The sequence below is a fragment of the Catharus ustulatus genome, chromosome 6 (assembly GCF_009819885.2).
Source record: "Catharus ustulatus isolate bCatUst1 chromosome 6, bCatUst1.pri.v2, whole genome shotgun sequence".
NCBI lineage: Eukaryota > Metazoa > Chordata > Aves > Passeriformes > Turdidae > Catharus > Catharus ustulatus.
The window spans coordinates 41,787,169-41,800,016 of record NC_046226.1 but is presented as its reverse complement, the minus strand read 5'-3'; the positions used below and the strand labels follow the sequence as shown (position 1 = coordinate 41,800,016).

Sequence of the window (12,848 nt, the reverse complement as noted above, 5' to 3'; positions counted from 1 at the left end):
ACAGCTGATCTCTGAAATGCCAGTGCCAGCCCTCTGCCCTGGGCATGTGTTTCCAGCAACACCCTTCTGCCAAGGCAGGCTACCATGCAGCTGGAAGAGCACATGGACTAGAAAGAGCCTCATTGTTGCATGGGATGGGATTTGTGACTTATCACAAAGTTATCATTGGGTCATCATTATCATTAGGGAGGGCTGTGGGAAGGCTTCTTGCCCTGAAGCACTTCTGATGCAGAAAGCAAAAGATAAAGCAGGAGTGAGCAGAGACGTGAGTTGCCAGAGGATGTACTGGCCTAGATATACAACCCACACTCCCTGGCTGGTTTGTCAGGGTGCAGAATCTACATGGTTCCCAGTTTCCTTTCCCCACCTCCTGCTTTTTTGGGGGCAAATCCATGCCAAGGAGAAAACAGTCAGTCCAAGTGACATGGCAACACCTTTAGCTTGAGATACCTGCAGGAGCTTGGAGAGGAGGGGCCACAAGGTACAGGCTCCCTGATTTTTTGGGGAGAAGCAAGGGCAAGTGGTAGAAGAGGGATTAAAAATTGCCTGTTTTCTCTTGGGAAGCAATGGGAGGGAAAGGGAGGGGAAGTGGTGGTCACATCTGAGACAGTGTCTTACAAACTCTACATAGTGCAAAATTTGCCAATACCTGCACTTTTGGAGCACTGATGGAGCCATGGCTGTTCATGCCAGAGATGAGATTGTTACCCTGGAATAAGCTAACAAGCCAGCCTGAAGAAATCCTCCCAGGCCTCAGGGCAAGGAGAGTGATTGAGTGAGGCAGGGCAGGGTAGACACAGGACACAGCATCTTGGTGCTGCAGCAGCCACAGGCAGAAGAAGTTGTCCCGAGCATTGCCTGCTTCTCTGTAACATCCCTGTATTTTGCACTGATCATTTTTTCCTTGAGGCTTCGCCAGTTTTCTCCTGGCTGTACTTCCCTTGCAGAGACTAAAGTGGCTGTATTTTACCTTAGTAGATCATTCCTCAGCTTTGGGTGCTGTGGGCTTTCATCTGACAGGAATGGGGTTATGCTTTTTCTTTCTGCTTGTCCACATTAGCACCACTCTGGCTTCTCTTTGCAAGACAGGGCTTCAGTTGCTGAACCATCCCTCAACAATTTACTACTTTGGTTGTTGCAATTCTTGTCTTAAGTCCCCAGAAACATTTAGAGATTGGACAAAAATGTCTCAAGGATTAGATTACTTGATTGTCAAGAAGTTTCTGTTTTAATCTCTAGACCACAGTTGATTTCTTTCTTGATTGCTTACAAATAGACTTACAAAGAGAAGAAAAAATGAAATTTAGTCTGCTGAAATAAGTGGATACTCTACAGTACTTTTAGCTGCAGAAGAAAATGGAAGATAAAATCCATCAGAAGTGTTAAGATCTGATCTGTGGCACCAGCTCAAGATTTTTAATCTTTACTCATACAGAAAAGATCCTCCTTTTGTCCGACCTTCAAAGCAGACAGAATCTTCATGGCTGTACTCTCTCTGACCTAACAAGGTCAGACCTTCCTTGTTATATTTGAGATGTGTGGTCAATTTTGTCCAAATCTGAGAGAGGATGGGAAGTCTCAGAAATAATTCAATTTGGCTCTTGCAAAGCTCAGAAGTTGGGTACAGAAGAGAAACCAAGACAAGTGCTCTGTGCTGTGACAGCTCTGGGTTGCTCTGGGCCTCTCTGGCAAGGAACAGGAGAATCCTCTCCTTGCTGCCTTGCCAGTAGCATTTCTGCTCTCCAGCTGACTTCTGTCCCAGGAGGCAGCACAGAATGCACGGCCATCAGCACTGTCCCAGCCACCTGCTCAGTGTGGAGCATGTGGAGGGCTGGAAATTGCCATGATTCATCAGCAAAGTTCTTCCCTGCATGCAGAAAGTCTTTTTTTCTTCCTAGGCATTTTTAATAATTTTGTGAGGCAAAACGTTTCTTCCAGATTTTGAGTCTGAAACAATGTCCTGAACTAGAAATCCTAATTTCTGTGCTGCTTGTTTGATAGGGTCACAGTAACAGCTGGACATGGTAATACCTTGACATATAAAGTCATGAGAGGTCAGAGGTTTTACATCATGTGGCAGCAACTTGTACCAGGAGGAATATTCAAAGCAGTCAATATCTTAATTACTTTAAGTATAGTTCCATTCTTTAGAGAGCTGAGTTTCCTGCAATCACTGGTCTTTGGTCATTGGAACCACAATTTTTTCTTGTATCCTCATGTCACTGTGCCCTGATTAATCAATAACAGTGCTGGGAAAAGCTACCATCCCTTCTGATGCCTGTGAGGCCAAACAAAGGAAATTTAATGTAGCAGGTTTTTGTCAGGAAACACTTCGCAGCTCTCTTTCAAAACAAAGAGTTTTATTACTACATTTATTATTAGTGGTGTGATGACAGCCAAATGCTGTTAGCTTGTGAAGTGCAACTGAAACACTGACTTTTCACTTCAGCTGTCACTTTACAATTTAAATAATTCTATGTGGAGAATAAAATAATACATTTCTGTGACAAGCATTCATACATTCAGACATTGTAGTCTGTACTTTCTCCTAATGGCATGGGGTGGAAGGTTTATGGGATTTATTGCAGCTTGTAAAAATGCAGGCAGACTGAAACTGAGGTATTTGAGGGAAAAGGAGCTTTAAACACACATATTTTGTATTAACTGTGTGGGATCGTGAGCTTCCCACATGTACTGACAAGTGTTAGTCATGTCTGCCAGTCGTGCTGGGGGGAAATGGTCCCACTCCCACGTCTGCTCCCAGGTCAGTTCCCAGCTAGTGAGAGGCACTTTTGGAGATGGTGAACCACACAGCATCCCTGTGCCAGTAAACCTTGCTGAGCTGTTGGGCCTGGGCTCACAGGGGCCTGTAAAACTGTTGTGTCTAGGACTGAGGAAGAGGGAATAAGAGGAAAGAGAAACTGGGCTTCAAGGATGGGCTGAGGAGGATCATACCATGAAGCTCTCTGTAAAAAAGAAAAAGTCAAGAATCAATAACCTGGCTGAATTTCCCACTCATTACTTTAGGGACACTTGGAAAGAAATTCTTTCCACTAAGATGGCCAAGTTATATATAAAAATGAGACATATACAGATGTCACAAACCTTTCCTCTTAAAACGCTATTTTATCTAAACATTACTTTAAAACCTCAGTAAGTGTCAAAGGGGCACCACTTCTTTGCAGATTGCCTGGTGAGATGTAAAAAGATGTAAAAATCCTTCTGTGCTCTTATAGTCTGTACACTGGACCTAGCCAGTTTGAAACGTACCTCAGAGAACTTGCCCACCCTAGCAACTCCCTGTTATATTGGGAAGAGCTTTCTCATGGAAGTGGCTTTAGTAGAAATAAGTTTTCACAAGCTGCCTGCAAAGATCCCAGCAGCAGCCTGAGCCTCCTGCCACCACTCAGAGGTGCCTTGCTGCATGTACCTGCCCTCCAGTAAATGGGAAGTGCTGTTAGGGAATTTTCCTCGTGCTTTATTACCTGAGGCTTCTCCCTATCTCGTGATGTGGGGAACAGAAATCATGGTGCTCAGGGTGTGAAGGAGACCCCCAGCTCTGGAAGCAGAGTGTGCTGCAGAACAAGCCAAATCTTCTCTTGCCTCTGGAGATTTCTAATCCTGCAGCTAAGGCTCTGCAATGCCTGCCTGCTGCAAAGGGGAGATGTGCTTATACCTGTGCTGTTGGCTGCAGGGCTCTCCATGGCTGCCCCCAAATGATGCCAGCAGGATCCCAGGGGAACATGAGCGATTTAGAAAAATAGTTCAAGGGACATGTCAAGCATTTAAAATGCTGGCTGCATGTTGGCCTGCTGACTGCGAGCGTGAGAGTGTGTGATCCTTACCCTCAGACAGCTGCTGAGCTGGCTTGGCTTTAATTTAATTATTTCAAAGAAAGAAAATGTTAAAAGGCTACTGAAGTCAAAACAGTGGAAAGGAAGGTACAGGTTGTCAAACCAAATACAAAAGGAAAGGGATGTGACAACCCTGTCACAGCAAGCATAGCTCTTGTGAGTTGCTAGCCAGTTGATTCCCTGGTGTAAATGCATTCACATGTGCTGGAGAGAGGCTGCCCAGGTAAGCTACATTCTGCATGCTGCAGTTTTGTTATGATAGCTAGAAAGAAACAAGTTTGGTTTTCTCCAGGCAGAAACCTAACAGTGGATTTCAGCTAGGTCTTGTTGGGTAACTGGGGTTCCCCAGTCAGAAAGGTACACTTTCAAATTTAAATCAGATGTGCATGCAGAGAAAGAGACACAAAGACTTCTGCTTTTGGAGGTAGTTTGTATTTGCTGCCTGTTTATTGGTGTGTCATCTCCAGTTTGTAAACAGTATCTGTTAGGTTGCAGTTGGCTGAATGTTTTTATTGCTGTTTTAAAAATGATTGTTCCAAAATCTTGTGGAGTGAGAACAGCAATTCCTTCCTCTTTCCTGATAGAAGTGAGTACCCAGACCAGGATGCTGAATGGAGATTTACACTGTGAGGCACGGTGTGATGGCTGGAAATGCCACCTGCCAGGGCAGCAAGAGGCAGCTTTTACTCTTGAGTATGTTTTGGGAGGATATTTGAAACTTCCATGGTGGATATGGATTAAGGCATCTTGCTGGGAAGCAGCTTTGTCCTGCTGGCTCAACTCTGACAGCAAAGTAACTGCTCTGTTTTGGGACATGAACTGTGGTGTTCACTGTGATGGCCCAGCTACAGGTGATTTCTGTAAAAGCCCTGGCCCTTCAAAAGTTTCTTTTCCTACAGGAACAGGTTGGTATCTCTCTACATCCTCTTGTTAATCTTTCCCTTCTATGGCATGAGATCTGACAGACAGCAAAACGCTGTGTGTGTTTCCAGTAATAACCAGATGACAAGGTAATTTCCATGCTGTTTCAGCAGCAGTAATTGTGTCTCCTGTAAACTGGCAATTGAACTAAGAAAGGCCCCAGATATGAATATAAAATGTTCCTAGCTCTGGTAAAGGTTCCATACTGCCTCTGTGCAGTGTGCTGACATACAATGTGGCTTCATGAAAGGAAATGAAATCTTGAAATCAGGGAACAAAATCAGCAGAACACAAAGGAGATGAAATGGAATGCAAATGAAAAAATGCTAGAAAATTCTGAAACCAAGTGAAAGTATTTAAATGGAATGGGATGACATGAGGTGAAAAGTTTTGAAACTTTCTGAAATGACACTTATTGAAATTTCAAAATCAAGGAACGAAGTGAACCACAGAGACAGGAAAAGAATTATGATTAAATTTGCTCAGGTGCACAGCACATGGGTCACAGCAAGGAGCAAGGTGTGGAGGGAGCAGTGTTGGGATACAGCTGTGGTCCACGTGGCAGATCTTTTGCAGTTGCAGTGTCCTGGAGCTCTGGGCTTTGTGATTTTCTCAACCCTAAGCAGAGCAGTAAAACTGGCATTTTCTGAGGCTGAGGTGCCCAGCCTGTGGGTGCTGCCAAGGGGAAAAGCGTGGAGGGAGCAATGGTGGTGCAGTGCATTGGGGTTTTTTGCAGTAAAATGGATTGGAATGTGCCAAAATGGCACTCATTGAACTCACGCGATTCCATTCCCGTTCACAAAATGAAATTTCCTAACCAGAGAAAGAGGGTAACCAAACACACAGGAGAAGGAGGTATGATGAAATGAAAAAAAAATTGAAAGAAAACCCGAAAATTTTGAAATTATGTGAAAACTTTTAAAAGGAATAGGATGACATGAGTTACACTGAAAAGTTCCAAAACTTTTCTAAATGATGCCCATTAAATTCTCTGTATCAGGGAGCAAAGTGAGGTGAACACACAGGAGAGAAATTATGATAAAATGAAATGGAATTTTAAAAAAATACATGTTTGAAATGAAAATAATTAAATTGAATGGTTTGACATGAAGTACAGTGAAATGGACAGAAACCTGCTGAAATTGAAATCACAAGATTTCATTTTCTTTCATTAAATAATGCTGGGAGCAAGTGAAATTAAGGCCATGATTTAAACTAATTGAGTAAATATATTTTTATGTTTAGTGCCTTGGAGATCTAACTCTGGGGATTATGTCACTGGATATATTTTCTAAATTTTCTCAAATACTATCTTCAAGGCCTCTCAGTTATTACCATGGTGATCTTGCTCCAACTCAGCATTGAAATTTCCCAAAGCATTTTATAATCATATTTGTGAGGGTATTAAATATACCTGAGTTTGCCTTCATACTGAACTTTCTGTAGGAAAACAGACAGGCAGTTTGTACTGGGACATGTGTTGAAGTACGGATATCAAGTCAACCAAGCTTTATTTGTCAGAACCTTGGATACTTTTGGGCTAGAGCAGGTGAAATTTACCTCACTTTGAATCAATCTGTGATGATTTTCTGCACTGTCAGAACAAGGTTCCCATTGATACCTGGAAAGGCTGACCTGGAACAGAGACTAGACAGAGCAAAAGGAATAAAATGGGTATTTATTGAAATGATGCACTTTGGGCAGTGCAAGAGCCTGGCCAGGACTACACCCAAATCAAACCCAAGATGCATCCCAGTCAGGAGTCTTTACATTTTTATAAGTTTTGGTTCATCTGCATATTGGGGTCAATTATTTAACCACAGCCCCAGGCTGTGAAGTATCAGCCCCCTGGCTTGCCCCCTTTCCATTGCAGTTGTTTTTGGGTACCAGTTGTTTTTATGCGTTTTGGGTATCGGTTGTCCTTGATTCTCTAGCTAGGAAGGGATTGTTTTGTCTAACTACCCTGTGAATTGAACTTACTAACACCTAATATGACATTTCAGTTACACACTGAGCAGCAGAGATTCTGAAAAATATAAAAGCTAAAACCCAAGGCATCACTGTGTCATCTTGTTTCTGCATGAGAGACAAGCTCAGCCCCAGAAATCCTCCAAGCTGGTCATCAGGCTTGTCTCCTTAGGGGGCTGTACTGAGGAAACAGAGTTTGGTGTTTGCTGTACTGCAGAATCAAGTTGTCAGGAATTTAAGTGGTTGTAAATGGAGCTTTTGGGGGGAAAGTTGTTGCACTACAGCAGGGATGTATGGGCTAAATTTAGCTATTAAAATCAACAGTAAAAAACATAGCCTTCTGCAAGCTGGAATTACTCAATTTGACCAAACATAAAATTGTTCCCTTATTAAGCTAATAGTATCTCCCAACAAAAAGGCTTCAAACTGACCATGACCCTAAAGCTGCCTCGGGGATTCAAGAAGCCAAGAGATGGCAGCCAGGTATTTCATAAAGCCAAGGCTCTTAATGTTGCTTTTACACTGGCAAGGAGCAGTACAGCCAGCCTTCTGGAAACACACTAGCAAGTGCCTCGGGTCCCCTCTCTGCTAAAACTGTGGTTTTGTTCCTTTTATCCCCTTTGAGATGGGCTGTAATTAAAATGGTTTGTTTCCAGTGCAGGTCCTGAAACATTGCCACTGCTAAGGCAATTTTAAAGGAGGAGGGACCAGTCCTAAGACTTGCCCGAAGACAAGGCTGAGAGTTTCTGATGGTGAGCTCACAAAAACAAGGCCATTTCTGTGTGCTGGACTATGGCACACGATGTGTATTTTGTATGTAAGCCTCTGGGGTTTTTTTCAGAGCATTTGTCCTCCTCTGCACAAAGAATGTGTTTTATGGTGAAACACAATAAACTCGCACTGGCTGCAGGTGGGCACAGACCCAGGGCTGCTGGGGTCAGTGTAGATTCCACTGTGGGCTAATTGACAGCCTGTGCTGGCAGTGCCCTGGGTGCCTCCACACTGCGGTGCTGTGCTGCATGTGCACACTGAGCACGGGGGTACTGAGTGCTGTACATGACACCGCTTGGCAAACCTCGGGGCCCTGAGTGCATTGTCCTTGTCCCCTTAGCATCACAGAGCAGAATTCCTGACACTGCTGCTAAGCCTCTGCTTCCCTCCCGGTTCCTAACCAAGCTTCAAAAATATCCTCGAGTGGGTGAAGCTATACTGGAGAGCGTCTTTATGGGAATCATCTAACATTAGCCCTGAAGAGGGGACAGACTAACCATTTCAGGCTCTTCCTCCCTTATTCTTTTCTACTCCTCCTCCCTCTAGCTCCTTTCCTGTTCCTATAATAAGTTTTTCTTATGCTGTTGGGTTTTTCCATCACTGGGAGTGTTTGGCATGCACAGCTTTAAAGCGTGGTTCCAGCCGTCACTAATTTGCAGGCTTTTGTTTCAGCTCAGCAACACTTGTATGCCATTTTCTGTCTGAGGATCTGATTATCTGCATCATATCAAAGAAGCACCACAGAGCCCACAGGAGAATGGAAAATTTTAAGATCCCTTCTAAAAGGAAAAAAAATGGAGTCACACTGAAGGAGGTATTTAAGCTTAGTTAGAGGTGGCAGACTTGGGAACAAGATCCCAGAGTCCTGCTTAACCCTCTGTTACTGATGGTTCTTGTCTGGGTCCATTCCGTGTGATCTCTGCAGTTTAGGTCTGGGTCACTGTAACATCGGGGTGTTCAGATTTGGGCTTGCCTCGGAGCTTCCTTTAACTATGGGTTTGTTACTCTGACGGGGAGCGATCAGCTCAAGGCCGATGTGACGGGTCTGTCGGTGTTCTTTTCATAGCCATAGAAATCGGGGTGTTCATGAAAAAAGCAGCGCGGTGAGACGCGGAAAGATGAAGTACCGCTGTGGCAACCCGGGACCCGCCTGGAGCTCCGCTGGGTGCCGCGGGGCAGGAGAGGGATGCCCTGGAGGTTAAGGGGAGAGGAGGCGGGAGGGGGCGACGGGATGGAGCGCGATGGCTCCCCCGGCCCGGGCTCCACCTGGCCCCCCCGCTCCGAGGGGCCGCGGCGGGCGGGGGCGGCGGTGCGGGGACACGTCATGCGGAAAGGAGAGCCCGGCCGGCCGCGAGTGGGCTCCGCTGCGGCCGGGTGCGCTGCCGTCTGAGCATGCTCCCGCGGGGCTCCGCCGGCTATATAACGGGGCCGGGGTGCCGGCGGCAGCGGCTCGGCTGAGGCAGCGGGGGAGCTCCGGTCCTCACCGTACTGCGCTTCTCACTGCTCCGGTCCCGACACCAGAGCTCCGCACCGCGCTCCGGTCCCGGCAGCAGAGCTCCGCACCGCGCTCCGGTCCCGGCAGCAGAGCTCCGCACCGCGCTCCGGTCCCGACAGCAGAGCTCCGCACCGCGCTCCGGTCCCGACAGCAGAGCTCCGCACCGCGCTCCGGTCCTCACCGTACTGCGCCTCTCTGCACCGCTCCGCACGGTACCGCAGCGCTCCGCTCCGCGCTCAGCTCCGTACAGCAGCGCTCCGCGCTCAGCTCCGTACCGCAGCGCTCCGCTCCGCGCTCAGCTCCGTACAGCAGCGCTCCGCTCCGCGCTCAGCTCCGTACAGCAGCGCTCCGCTCCGCGTTCCGCACTGCTCCGCGCGGCACCGCAGCGCCCCGCGGGGCCCGTCCCTGCCCCGCCGCCGCTGCCCGCCGGAGCCCCGGCGCCCGGCACGGCCGAGGCAGCGAGCCCCGCTCCGCCGGCCCCGGCCCCCGCGGCGGGCTCTCCCGCGGGCGGCAGGATGGCCGCGAAGCCGGCCGAGCTGATGGGCATCTGCTCCAGCTACCAGGCGGTGATGCCGCACTTCGTCTGCGTGACCGAGGAGTTCCCGCCGCCCGCCCGCCCCGCCAAGACCCCCAAGGGCAAGCTGCGGCGGCCGCGGCAGTCGCGCTTCAAGACGCAGCCGGTGACTTTCGACGAGATCCAGGAGGTGGAGGAGGAGGGGGTGTCCCCCATGGAGGAAGAAAAGGCCAAGAAGTCCTTCCTGCAGTCGCTGGAGTGCCTGCGGCGGAGCACCCAGAACCTGTGCCTGCAGCGGGACCGCCTGGGCAGCTGCCGCCTCCGCAACAGCCTCGACTCCAGCGACTCGGACTCGGCTCTCTGAGGGCGGCGGGGCCCGGCCCGGCCCGGCCCGGCCCGGCTCGGCTCGGCTCGGCGGTACCGGCCCGGCAGCGGCGGCACGGACTGAGCTGCAGGGAGCCGCGCCGCCGGCGGCACAGGAGCGCCGGACGGACAGCCGGGTCGGGATGTTTTCTAAGAAAGCGCTTGTACCTTCGTTTCTATTTGATTGTATGAAACTCACCATTTAAAGACAAAAAAGAAAAAAAAAATCTTTTCTATTCGTTAGAAGAAATGAGCTGTTTTAGATGCATTGAGCTGCTGGATTTAATATTTATTTTTGCATTTAAACTGTTGACTGCATTAATTTAATATGTTTCTACCTGAATGTCTGTTATTATTTCCATAAAAGAGTAATAAATATGATATATTTGCACAGTGCTTACTGGGCTGTCCTTATTTTAGGGATCCAACTGTCCTTGTTCAGCTTTGAGGGGTAGAGGGATTTGAAAGCAGTCGGTAGCTAGCGCAGAGCCAGCAATGCTTTTCTCGGGGATGCTGCTCAGAAGGGTTTTGCGGGCTGTCAAGTATAAAGTAATGGGATAAAAGTCGAGTTAGACTGATTTTAAACTACTTTATTTACTTCTTTGAGATCTTTGTGTTAACCTGAATTGAGGTTTGAAGAGTGTTTCTGACTGGGTGCCCGAGAACCTTAATGCAACTGGGCAAGCATCTTGCATTCACAAAAATGTGTATATAGTTCCTATTCTCATCCAAGTTAGTTTTGTCTCTTCTCTCCTTCCCCTTCTGACCCATAAATTATTTAGCGCTGCAGACAGTTTTGGTAATTGGTTAGAATGCAGTTTTATTTACCAGAGCAATTGGTACTATGTGGACATTATTTTCTTGGAGTTTAAAAGTAAGGGGATTTTGATGATGGTAAATTTGTAGGAGTGAGACTTCTGTCGGGCTGCTGCATGTGTGTGTGCAGATTGATGTTATATTTTCTCTGTCTGTGGGATATATGCTGAAGAGCATCTGAAGCTCTCTGCGGAATGGAAACCAAATTCCTGGACTGGGAATATTCTACCTCTATTTTCTCAATTTCCTTGAAACATTCCTGTGCTAATAGTGTAGCACCTTCATCCAAGGCAAGCCTCTGGCAATTAAAACTTCCCAATCAGAAGGTATTAGCTGATACTGAGCTGTAGCTAATATTCCTCTGATATGATTTCAGGGGATTTATGGCACTTCTAATGTCATGGTTTGAGGTGCAATCATACTGATCAGTATGGAGAGGTAAGGGCTGGGGCAGAGGAAGAAGATAGACATGGTGAACAGGATGTCTTGAATTTCTACCCTCTGGGCACTCAAGTACAGCAGATGACTCATGCAGCAGAACTGAAGCTTGTCTCTTTCTAGCTTAAAGCTGAGGAAAATCCGGGGGGCACGGGGTGTGGCTTGTTTCTGGACAGGTCCTTCACAACTCCCTTGCAGTACCAGCACCTCCAGCTGACCTCCAGCACCAGGTGAGGGCTGTGCAAGCAATTCAGCAGGTAAGGAAACAGGTCTGGACCTGACCTGGACTGACCCAACCTCCTCATAAAAAAGCATTTAACTGACCCTGTGTCTCCCTTCATGCAGCCTGTGAAACAGCTTTTCTCCCTTTGCAGTTAGACCCTCATGGCTGCTTCCCCTGCATGGCACACACATGCACAACATCCATGCACAAAGCAAAGCAACTTGACCTCCAGAACAAATTTCAGTCAGGCAGGCAAACTGGAATCAGTAAGACATAATCAGTTACCAGCAGCTGGGCTCATTTTCCTCAACAAATTCCGAACAGTGCTTCAATTCTGGGAGTTCTGGGTTTGGGAACGGGTTTGCAACATCTGCAAACCCTTTCCCAAACATCATGTGGGAACTCTATAGCCATGTGCCTATATTTTGCATAATATACACAGCTCCATAAAATTTCCAGAGACTATAGCGTCCTTCCCACACTGCAGGTTTTAGGCTACTTTTCAGTTTCCCTTTGCTTTCAGGTCTGGGACAAATCCCAAGAGGCTGTGAGCACACGATCCTTGTCCCTGCTCCTAATTGTTGTTTAGCAGCTGGGGTTGCTAGCAGGCCCTTTACCATTGCTATTGCCATCCCTCCTTCAGTGTGCAGCTGTGCTGCCACCATGCAGGAGGCACAGGAGGCTGTGCTGCACCAGCCAGCAGCGGAGCATTGGATACTCACTTCCTGGAAAGGTGAGAATAGCCGTGTCCTCTTTTCTGTTCCAAGAGACAAATGTAGATGTGAACACATCTACAAAAAGTATTTGAAAATCTGCTGTGGCATGTTTGAGGAAAATGTCGTATTCCAGCAGTTAGGCTGAATAAATGAGTTTCTCTTCAACTGTCCTTTGTTGACATTTTTCTGTTCCATTTCAGAGTGAATAACATGGGAGATGCCAATGCTAAAGATAGGCTAGTGTTTATCTTCCAAACAGTTGCAATCAAGGCGAAAGGGTGAAAAGCCAGGGTGATTTAGCTATATCCTGGAGAGGCCTTCCTGAATGCAGCTGGAAAAATAAACCTCCCTCCCAGTCTTCCTGTGCTGCTAATGCTGAAGGTTTCTTGTGCAGTACTTTTCAGCATCATGACTATTGTGTCTAGCTGTCCTGTAAGGATTGCAGGAAGACTTGTTAAATTCACTTTAGTGAGGGTAATGACTGTATCAAAGCAGTTTGAGTCTGTCATCTGTTCCCTAGTCTTGAATGTGGGTTGTACATTTCCTTTCAGCAATTCACAGCTTAAAAGCATCCAACAGACGCCACTTACAGTGATGCTCGGCATGGCAGTGAGTAGGCATGAGCATTCCATGTCTGCACAGGAAGGAGCTGGAACTCAAATGCTCATGGTGCAGCAGGATGTGTCCCAGGGCAGAGGTGAGACTGAGCACCCCAGGAGTGTCTTCAACACTATTTTTTCCAAATTACAGGAAACTGCACAGGAGAATG

The 12,848-nt window shown here is 47.2% G+C and overlaps 1 protein-coding gene across 1 annotated transcript; it reads left to right on the top strand.

Moving 5' to 3' along the window:
- Positions 1-9,478: 9,478 nt before the first annotated feature.
- On the top strand, positions 9,479-10,282 carry C6H11orf96 (chromosome 6 C11orf96 homolog). The gene has a single exon (XM_033062858.1). The coding sequence runs from the start codon at positions 9,525-9,527 to the stop codon at positions 9,885-9,887; it is 363 nt and encodes a 120-aa protein (XP_032918749.1). The 5' UTR covers positions 9,479-9,524; the 3' UTR covers positions 9,888-10,282.
- Positions 10,283-12,848: the final 2,566 nt, after the last annotated feature.